Below are 10,605 nucleotides of genomic sequence, written 5' to 3' on the forward strand. Positions count from 1 at the left end.
TAAAAGGTCCAAGAGTAACTGTGGGTATATAAACCATAGCCTTGCGCTGTGTTCTTCAGTTGGCAGTTATACCCAGAATATCAGTAAAGCCACCGAAGACGAAGACTCAAATTGCTCATTTCTTTTATTCTTTCAGAATAAAACATTTTCTTAAAATATATTCATCCTTGTCCTAAACAAGATCTCTGTTGCTAAAACTGAAATGTATTATAGACACATTATGTTCAAACATACATTACATACATCTGAATGTTTTTCATTGTAAACATTCTAATTCAGGCAATTTAAGTATACATTCATCATCCATTGTTTAATCAGTGCTCACACTTTGCGCTAGCAGGATATCTGGGATTAAGATGACTGTCACCAATGTTTCGGTCCATCATGGTAGCAAATTGTTTTGAGTAATTTAAAATCATCAACAGTCCAATACCTGATGCAACATACAGACATAAGACACAACCTAAACTAAGCCCTTCAAGGCCTGATTACAAAAGCAGACACCAGCAGGCACAACCACAGTGGCAATGACAGAGTTAAAGCAGGAGGGCCATCCGAACGAACAATTGATTGGTAGCATTTTCCCACATTGCCAACTTTATCTACAGCTATGAACTCCACAGTTTGTGAGCAGCAGGAGGCGTTGTAGTTCGCCTGGACAACAGGAGCACTCAGAGAGGTGTATGAGAGGGATCCATTACCCTGTTGCAGGGAGATTCTCTCGATCCCAGTGCCGTTTCCATCAGTAAGGTTGGCCGAGAGCTCCCACTTGAAAGGTCCACACTGAGAAACATCTTGAGGGCAATCATCAGCCTGCACACTAACCACTTCACACAAAGGCTGAACAAAATCTGTTATCTGAAAAGAGAACAGAAAAAGGAAGGTGAGAAGTTTATGCATGCGTCACAGCAAATAGAAAATTGGATCTGTGGGATACTTCAATAACTTGACATGCATGTGTTCTTTGGCTATGTCCAAAAGCTTTTGTATTTATTTATTTCACTCTTTCCAACTATGTGTTGAGATGATCCAGGATGTGTCTCAATACCTTGGTGACAACAGACAATCTCAACACGACATAATTGGAGTCAACACCACTGGACGACTTGGCTTCCACAGTCAGAGTGACATCAGTGCCTGATGGTGTGCTGACAGGTGGCGTAATGGTCAACGTATCATTAGTATATTTACCAGTTGTCAAGGTGAGGCTGTCAAGAGAAGACAGAAAAATTAAGTAATCTGTTTGTGTGGAGTAATAACATGTGACCTACCTTACTTTAACTCCAAATCGTGGGTAGGGTTGCACATGTTACTCCACCCAGATGTTACTTTGCCGCAACACACAAGTGTTTTTTCTAGTTTCAGACCAACGCAGTTGTCATTTCCCCATCCAGTGCCCACATTGCATAGCAATTGTTAACCCATGTGAGTGCCCATGTGCACGTCGGGCTTAAAATGAGGTGTGGTCAGATGCATTGTTATCTTGAGGTAGTAGAAAGCGATTGCATGATTGACCAACCAAAAGCTGGTCTGAAGTCAATGGTGCAGTATCTTTTCCACAACCTACCTTCTGTGAGAAGCATTTTCCCAAAATGTTGCCGTATCACTTCAGTGATTATAAGGACATTTAATAAAGGAGTTCTTTTTTGTTTCTTCTCCTCACCTGCTTGAGTGGGACATGGGGAAATTTCTGTCATTTCTGGCGCTGATGTGATACTGACCACCAGAGCCCTGGGTCATTACACTGAAGGGGAGCTTGAAGGCTTCTCCTGGCTCCACACTGCTGTCCACCGCAGCCTGGAGAGAAAATGGAAGAAAAGAACACGGGAAAAAAACTGGTGAAAAAGAGCAACGTCATTTATATACTTAAAAAAAGCATTTTTGAAACGTGTTAATATTTTTTCATGTGTAACTCTCAAATAAACTGGGTTTATATCAGTGGCTAGATATAGCAAGGTTCCCACGGATCCTGGAAAATCTGGAAATCCTGGAAAGTAGTTGGCCAGTTTTCCAGTCATTGAAAACACATGGAAAATGAAAGAAAAAGTGAAAACATTTCAACATTCTCCTGTTTTTGGGCAACGTTCTGGTCAGGATCATGTTGACGTTCAAATGGTAGCCTAGTTTATGGATGACAGTATTTTGAATGGGCTGCTATCGGTTTTGTTTGGCTATGCTGTGAATGCAACCTGAAGTCACATCACATGCTGCAGGTTGGATGATTTACAACTTAAGTAGCCGAAACTCTGAAGAATAAAAGGTCTTTATCCTTTAAATGTCACCATTGGTTACTAACTCTGGTATTTTTTATTAGGTTTATAGTTTAATGTGTTCCTCCCAATTGTTTGCATCACTTCAAACCCATTGCTGCATTGTTCAGGTAAAACAAACCAGGTGTGACAGTGGGTGTGACCTTGGTGAAGACTTCACTTTATATTACTAGTAAAGGGGCTAAGTGTGATAAACTGATGAGACCTAGCGGCAGTCTGCATATTTGAATGCCACATTTACTTATCTAAAGTTGAATCTAGATTTGTCAGTTGGCATATTGTAGGCTGCTATTTGTGTTATTGGTTTTCAGGACAGGCTTTTAAGTTATTGGTGTTCAGGCATCAATGGTTAATTGTATTCATTAAAAAAGTGAGTGAGGTTATGAATTAATAAGGATAATAGTAATGATAAAATTTATTTATGTGACAAGGCTCTTGCCTTTCATCATAAATATTTATTTCCTAATTTCCTAATTAATTAAGCATGTGAGAGATGATTTCATATATAAGTATATCCAAGTATAGACTGCATTTATTTTGAAACATACTTCGACAGATAGGAACATATTGGTGGATGGTGTGATTCCTGTCTGTCACATGAGGTAGATCATCACTGAAAATGTCCTGTGAAACGATCTGTAGAAAATAGTGGAAAACCTGTGCAGTAGGCCAATTCCTTTGCTACCCCCATGGTTTCTGTTATTGATCATCAAACAGAGGCTGCATGAATGGGTAGACAGATTGTGAGGAGGACGTGAAGAGACTGACCTGGATGTTCACTTTGGAGACAGACATCTGGGTGGTAGACTGCCTCTGAAATTCAGAGTTTGACACTTTGTCTGTTCCTTTCAGAATGACCACAAACTCCCCCTCAGGGATCATGTCAACAGTCACCAGGATGTCTCCGCCACCCATGTCAGTCATTGTACCATTGCTCACAGCCTCAGGACCAGACACAGTTACTAGGCCAATGTGTCCAACACTCATTGATGACGGACCTTTCCTTCCCATTACTGAGAGCATCAAGGTGGTTGGCTGGCCTGGTTTCCAGAGGAAAGAAGGAAAGTAGGGAGAAGAATGAGAGGAAAATTCAATTTTATGGGTAAAAGTGGTTCATTGTTTCAAGAGTAAACCCTAGATCATTTTTAGCATGGGTGGCGAAAAGAAGCCTCGATTTTCACATCCTTTTCATGGGCTGAAATGTGTGATCGAAAGGTTGTCATAGGCAGCTGTCACTTTGGTGCACTAATTACTTTTCACCACTAGATGACGATGTTGTAGCCTAAGATAACATGCTCAGCAATTAACTACATACTGACTAATACATGTGTATATTTTATAGCCATCACATGTTAATTCATAGACAATACATTTGATATTATGGGTGTGAAACCATCAGAACATGCTGTATGATTGGAAAAAATACCCGCAATGTACAAATATATTACTGTTGTGAAACAATGAAATGAATTTATTACGTATGTTACCTGCTTGTGGACGCCCACTGAGTACTGCAAAACCTGGGTGAGGTCCCTTGAAGCTTTCCACAAAGTTATAGATAAACGTAATGGTACTCTGGCCTGGAAACACAAGTACACACTTACAGTAAATACAGATACACACTAAGAACTCAGTGAACCTAACAACTGTGATAGAAGGAGCATCAGTCTTCAAACTGCATGGACTGAAAGCAGAGGGAATACATATGCTACTGATAAGAAACACTTTGATCAGGAGATCAATCTGTGGGCAAGAAGAAACAATTTCAACAGCGTGTCTGAACAGGAAGTGCAAGTGTAATTACAAATATAGAGTATCTTACCTGTGACTTTGAGTGTGTATGGTTGGTTGGACTTAATGTTGATCTGCCATCTTCCTGTCTGCTTCTCAGCATTGAGACGAATTCTTCTCAGGTTGCCCACTGTCTGAACGGTCCCCAGTTTACCACTGGCCTCAGTGTTGCTCTGACTCACACCTGAAAATGTTTACCATGTATTATTCGCCATGAATACTTAGTCCAAGTCTATCATAACAATGTTCTCAGCGAAACAGATGGACATCCAACAAGTCTCATACACATGACTTACAACTGGTGGAAACATTGCATTGAGACTGGCGAGCTACCTGCAGGGTTGGTCAGTGTGAAAGTAATGGATGTTCCTGTGATGTAGATGGTGATGTTTTGAAGAGATTCATCCAGTATGAAGGGGAAAGTCTCCTGCTTCCCAGGGTTCCTTGCTCGCTGAAGAACTGTAACCTAAAGCAGTACGGAGAGCAAGAGGAGAAAACTGAATGATTTTGATTCTTCAAACTTGTCCAACCACTAAAGGCCTGCTACATGCTTTAGATCGTACAGGATGAACCAGGTGAGCTGCAGCGTCCTACCAGAGCTGAAGTAGAGGTGTCAAGGATGACGTCTGTTGCCTGAGGCAGCTGTCTCTTGGACACCTGGATTGCCTGGCCTCCAGAGGCTACAGCCAGATCCTTGTAGTCTTCAAAGGAACCAGCACCAAGGGAACGGCGACGCCTCCTACTGGCCGTGGTCATGAAGAATGACACCTGTGGAGATTAGTTCATGTGGAGATTACACCCCCAGCTTTTAAAATTAAAATTCACATAAATAGACTGAGTAAACATTTGTCATCATTGGTGTTGGTCAGTATTTACCGTTGACTTGGTGCTCCTGATGAGAGCAACAATCGTGTCCTTGAGGGCGATGTCTTTGGCTGTGGCATCAGTGAAAACAAAGATGTGGGAGGAGGCTGGGGCACCAGTGAGAGCCAGCTGGAGAAACAAAACCTGGTCAGTTCCCACATTACCATGGTCTTTCAGGGAACCATAAAAATATCCAATCAACAACCATGCTAGTTACAATATGATATGATAATATATTAGCTTTAGTACCTGAAGTCCTGACAGACACAGCTCAGGGATATCTCCCCCTCCCTGTGCTTTGAGTTTAGAGATTTCTTTTTTCATCTTATCGGGGTCTGTTGTCCTGATCATCGGTCCAAAACCTACATAAAAAACCAAAAACTTTTTTTCACTTTTAATCCTACAGAAACCCCGTGGCTGTATGCAGATTTATCTATTTTAATAGAGATTATTTACTAAAATATAACTAGTATTACAACTTTAGAATCAAGCATTACATGTATAACATGCTATGGCATGGTTAGGGGTCTAATACTACTAATGGTTTCCTAAACATGATCAGAAGGGTAGAAGGGTTCATACTGGGGTCATTGAAGGGCACCAGGATGTACTCAGAGGGCTCATCCTGTGTTCCTTTTTTGCTGTCAATTATTTCGTAAACAACCTCCCTGGCTTCATCAATGTCATCAGACATACTGCCAGTGGTGTCAATAACAAAGCACACGACCGATGAGCGGGCAATCCCCATCATTCTGTGAGAAAGAAAGACAGAATGTTTATTTTTATCCTATAGTACAATTTTCAATATGCTTTCTTTCATTAATGCACAAGTAGATATTTTTCATATCTGACCGTCATACCTCAGAAAGTCATTGTCCCCAGCAGCTAACCGGATGTCTTCCAGTAGCTGGAGACTTGCAGCGGTGGCTGCATTCACAGCAGCATTGTGGAAGGCCACGTTGTCAGAGCGACGCTCATCTTTGTTGATGCCACCACGAGGAACTGTTGTGCTAGTCAGGTCAGCTGCACCTCCATGGCTACATTTACCTGGCACAGGACAGAAGGGACAGGTCAAACTGGTTGTTGGTCCAAAATGATATCTAATGCTTTTATGGGTAGATTGAACTTCCTGGTACAATTTAATTTTGTTTGTCTTGTACTCTAGGTCAGACAAACATGATTTTGAACACCTGGTTAATGAGTGGTGCATGTTAATTTTAATGCTTTATTACAGCCCATTAAATACTGGGGCAACTTGGATGTCTGAGTAGAGGTGATGTATGTTATTTATTGGTTAACCGTTATAGATAATCTATACGGTGTGAAAGGATTAGTTTGACGTTTTGGAAAATACACAAACTGTACAATAAATATGAAGCTACAGACAGCAGTCAGTTACCTTGGATTAGCATAAAGGCTGGAAACAGGGAAACAGCTCCAAAATATCATAAATACGATGATGATCTCAGGAAGTGATTTTAAGAAGTGACTGCTACATATTAAAAGCCCACATACGAGTGGAATTGATCTAAATGAATTACTTAATTCTAAATGTACATATCAGCATTCTAACAACATAAAATCTTATTTGTCTAACCTTCTTTAAATCGCAGTATGTCATTTACCTTATGGTTTTGTAATAATCTCATAAAAATGTTGACATGCTGGGGAAGTTAATGTCCTCCTTGAGGTCAGTTAAAACTGTTTGTATTCAACGTGATGGATTTTGAGGCTGCATCTGCACATGCTGTCATGGTAACTGTTGTCAGTGACTACAGGTTTCTCACTTTCCCTTTGTTTTCCTTATGATTCTGAATTAATATGGGGTTATGTATCTGAATGTGGTTTGGAGATATATCTATCACTGATACCTTTAGGCTTGGTGGAAGAGTAGATTCCCATGTAGCCTGATGTGAGCTTCTTCTCATTCAGGATGTTGGGGAGAATGGAATTGGGGCATGTTCCACTGGCACAGTCCCTGCAGGTGGCAGTGTTGACATCTACGCAGGCAAAGTGTGAACAAGAGACAGGATAAACAATACATTTGTGTCCAGACCATTGCTTCACTTCATAACTTGACAGCTGCTGTTTGTGAGTACATGTTAAGATAATCCACAAAAACCTGTGTGGTTGGTTGTGCTTTATTTTTCAATAACATGATTTGGAGTGAATTATTCCACATATACTACAGTCTCTTGTCAACAGTGAAATATGTGTAATGTTAACCTTGAAATAATTTTTATGACTAAAATGAATAGAAAATCAGGTAACAATGTACTAGTTCCAGCCAGTAATTTAGTTTAATTGTTATTAACTCATAGCAGTGGTTTGAAAATAATACACACCCACCAGCCAATCAGAATGGAGCAGTCTCCATGGCCATGGCATAAAGACAAAACAATGCACTCTGCTCTTTGGTCTATGCATATTCCCAGATGTTTTACCAAACTACAATGAATGGATATTATCTACTTTATGACATTATACTCAACCCACAGAAATATAAACATAGTCCTCCAGTGAAGATGACAAATACACTAATGCTCATACACACACCTGCCAGGTTTTCCAGTGGCCGATCTGGGCGAATGAGGTTGATGTATGGCTCTGTGTTTCCCAGCTCCACCCAGTTACTGTGGCTGTAGAAGTCCTGACAACACATGGAAACACACACATCCACTCTTTTATATATACACATTTCATATTCAGTATTTGTACACACAGTAAAGTGAATGTTTAAATCTTCTGTTTTGTTTCTATTTTCACTTATTCTGCTTCCTTTAGCCTTCATCATTCTGTCTTCCAGTCTGTGCCTGATGGTTATTCCGCTTTCTTTCTCATTTTTCATCTAAACTTCTCTATGCCTAGTTGCTGTCTCACCTGTAGTGTATGAAGAACTCTGCCCAGTGTTTCTCTGGCAGCTTGGAAGTTGTCCTTGCGAATGTTAGCTTTAATGGCCACCATTCCCTCTGTGATTAGGCCACGTCCCTGCAGGAATGCCTCTGAGTTGAAGTGGTGTGGATCACTGAAACAATTTTTCACAAGTAGTAACTTGGTAAGTGTATGGGTAAAAATCATAAATCCTTGAATCTTTGCAACACACTCTGTCCCATTATTGTACTGCCTTTTAATGACTGATTTGTTTCAATCTTTCTCCCACCTGTTGACAAAGTCACGGTCTACCAGTCCATTCTGGTTGTAGATTTCTTGAAGAGCAGAGTGAAACTTGGCACCTGACACTTCTCCTTTTGCTGTGGGTCCAAGACAGGCCTGAACCAACTCCTCAGGAGAGGAACCCTGGAGACAGAAGAGACTGTTTACCTTAACAATGGAGCCAATTGGGAAATGTTTTTAAAAATGAGCCTATGGAACCTTTCACTGCTGCTGTACAAAGGATCCTCCACTGCTTTCCTTAGATGAGAAGATTGATACTGCTCTTATACGTCCGTCTGCTAAATACGAAGACACCACCAGCTATCCTGGCTCTATCCACTGATAACAAAATCCTCATGTTAAGCTAAGCTAAGCTAAGTAAGCTGCTGGTTGAAGGTGTTGAAGAAAGCAAAAAGAACAGAACTTTCAGCTCTCTCCACCAGCCCAACGAATCCCTATCACTGCTTTACTGATTCAGGAGTGAAGATGGTTTAACTATGTACTTTCACTTTGTTTTCTTCTTCTTAATATCATCATATATCCAAGTCATGTAGTAAGTCAAGTTTTACCTTATGTGTTACATATACTCATATATTCATGAACTTGTATACTTAAGTCATACGTATTTAGCAAGTTATACTCATTGTGATCCATATGTACTCATTTTCATGTTTTGAGTTTTTATGTTTCACATTCATATTTGTCAGTATTACTTCTCATTATTCATTACATGAATTTCTTATTACTTAGCCTATTTTACATTCTACATTACTTATAGTTTTACGTTTTATTTTTCTACATTGTCATGTTTTACTTTGAATATTAGGCCTTCTGTAACTTAAAATTGAAATTCAAAGAGGAAGTGTATTTTGCTCAGGGACTCCTGTAAGAGCAAGAAGGAACTATCCATAAGTCTCAGTAGCAAACTCTTACCACGGTGATTTGTGCAGATTGTACTTTTCCTTATAGTAGTGCCTGTAGCCTGTGCACACCATATTTCTTCCTTATAACAGCAACCATTACTTTTGTCCATGTAAGTACATGTTTGTGAACAACAGGATGAATTAGTTCCTCAAATTACCATAAGGCAGGAAAATCTAAAGCGTTGTTCTTTTTCACTTTCCTGACGACTCTGTACCTTTTTGTTTTCTTCATTTTTTAGATTAGGGTTCAGTCACTCTGTACCACACAGAGACTGCTTTTTGTCCTTAAATAAAGGCGTAAACTTTGTTGAGAGAAGACATCACACACCAACTCAGCTTGGTCCTCCACACCTCTTCAGGGTAAGCCTCTTCCACATGATGGTTTGAGGTTAACTCGTATTATGGTCTAAAATAGATTCTTCTTTGAGGTTCCCTTAGGAAAAGGAACTGTATGCAAGGAACTGTTAGACTTAATTTATGATAGGGTGACTAACTATCAGGCTGTCCCCATCAGTGAGGCCACTCCCTGGTGTATCTAGAAAGGGGGTAGAAGAGGAAAGTGCCAACCTCAGGGTCAGGCAAGATTGGGAAGGTTAACCCCATATAGGTTTAGCTCCTGCACAACTGACACTTAAAAGAGACTATCAACCTTTGGGATTGGGCCCACTGCATCATCAAGACCTGATGCTCTCAGCATGGAAAGAGACCCTGAGAGCTCTGCCACCCTGGAAAAAGAGTCTCATTTAGGACAGTGAAGGTCTCAAAAAGGGGGCATCTCTCTGGGTGACACTTCAAAGCCAAGAAAGGCAATAAGCAAATTTCCAAAATGTAGAAGTATTCCTTTCAAAATGTGGCATGTACAAACCACGGAGTGAACCTTTATGTGTATTTATGTGTCTGATCTGACACTCAGGATGAATCCAAACACACAATGAATTAAAATGTGGGTGAATGAGTGTGTATTTCTAAGTGTGCATGTTTCTGTATGTTGTATGACTAGGTTTGTGCTGTCTTGTATATTTATTAGTTTCCAACCTACCGTGGGATTGAACTCATGACCTGCTGCCTCAGCCACTGCCCGACATGTCTCTTTCACCTTATCCAATAGGGCTGTTCCAGTAATGCTGACATGAGTGGACACCCCACCCCCAATAGGGACAAAGGCCACGGTGTGTCCTGCCATCAGGGCCCAGCCCAGCAGTGCTATTCCCAACACTGAAGTCATGATTAATCTACAGGGGAAAAAAGGACTCATTATCAGTTATCAGGTTGGTTAACTGACAAATACTTGGAAAATGACTGTTAATGAATTTGGTTCAATTGACCCATGTTCTGACTTGTCAAATGTTGTATACAAGTAAACAGACAAGAAACAGAGAGTTTAAATCCTGTGACAGTTTGTTTTAGGGGAAATATGAACATTTTTTATGATCAGCCACAATATAAAATATGGAAATGAAAAGGTGAGAGATAACTAATTCATTACATCCCACTTGTGCTGATTTTGAGAAGGTTTGTCTGTAGCATCCTTTCAAATATCCTCTTGCTATTCACAGAAAGGCACATTTTCTTTTCTAAGCCAAGACAGAACCTGACAGTGGGTC

General features: G+C 40.3%; 1 protein-coding gene across 1 annotated transcript; it reads right to left on the reverse strand.

Annotated features, from left to right (window-relative positions):
- Window positions 1-106: 106 nt before the first annotated feature.
- Window positions 107-10,226, reverse strand: LOC130166507 (von Willebrand factor A domain-containing protein 7-like). The gene is made up of 17 exons (XM_056372153.1): window positions 10,041-10,226; window positions 8,086-8,222; window positions 7,806-7,950; window positions 7,482-7,575; window positions 6,797-6,925; window positions 5,786-5,972; window positions 5,508-5,677; window positions 5,175-5,287; window positions 4,938-5,054; window positions 4,656-4,829; window positions 4,395-4,527; window positions 4,093-4,245; window positions 3,758-3,850; window positions 3,039-3,310; window positions 1,664-1,797; window positions 1,049-1,208; window positions 107-858 (listed from the first exon to the last, which is right to left on the reverse strand). Exons 1-17 carry the CDS (start codon window positions 10,224-10,226, stop codon window positions 478-480), a joined length of 2,778 nt encoding a protein of 925 aa, XP_056228128.1. The 3' UTR covers window positions 107-477.
- Between the last annotated feature and the right edge of the window lie 379 nt (window positions 10,227-10,605).

This window comes from Seriola aureovittata, chromosome 3, assembly GCF_021018895.1.
Source record: "Seriola aureovittata isolate HTS-2021-v1 ecotype China chromosome 3, ASM2101889v1, whole genome shotgun sequence".
Classification (NCBI taxonomy): domain Eukaryota; kingdom Metazoa; phylum Chordata; class Actinopteri; order Carangiformes; family Carangidae; genus Seriola; species Seriola aureovittata.

What these genes read in the sequence shown, in the direction of transcription:
- LOC130166507 (XM_056372153.1), bottom strand. Translation starts at nt 10,226, where the DNA reads ATGACTTCAGTGTTGGGAATAGCACTGCTGGGCTGGGCCCTGATGGCA. An exon ending in CACACTGACCAACCCTGCAG is followed by an intron (nt 4,246 to 4,394) that starts GTAGCTCGCCAG and finishes AAACATTTTCAG; the next exon opens with GTGTGAGTCAGAGCAACACT. An exon ending in TCTCCAAAGTGAACATCCAG is followed by an intron (nt 1,798 to 3,038) that starts GTCAGTCTCTTC and finishes TTTTCTCTCCAG; the next exon opens with GCTGCGGTGGACAGCAGTGT.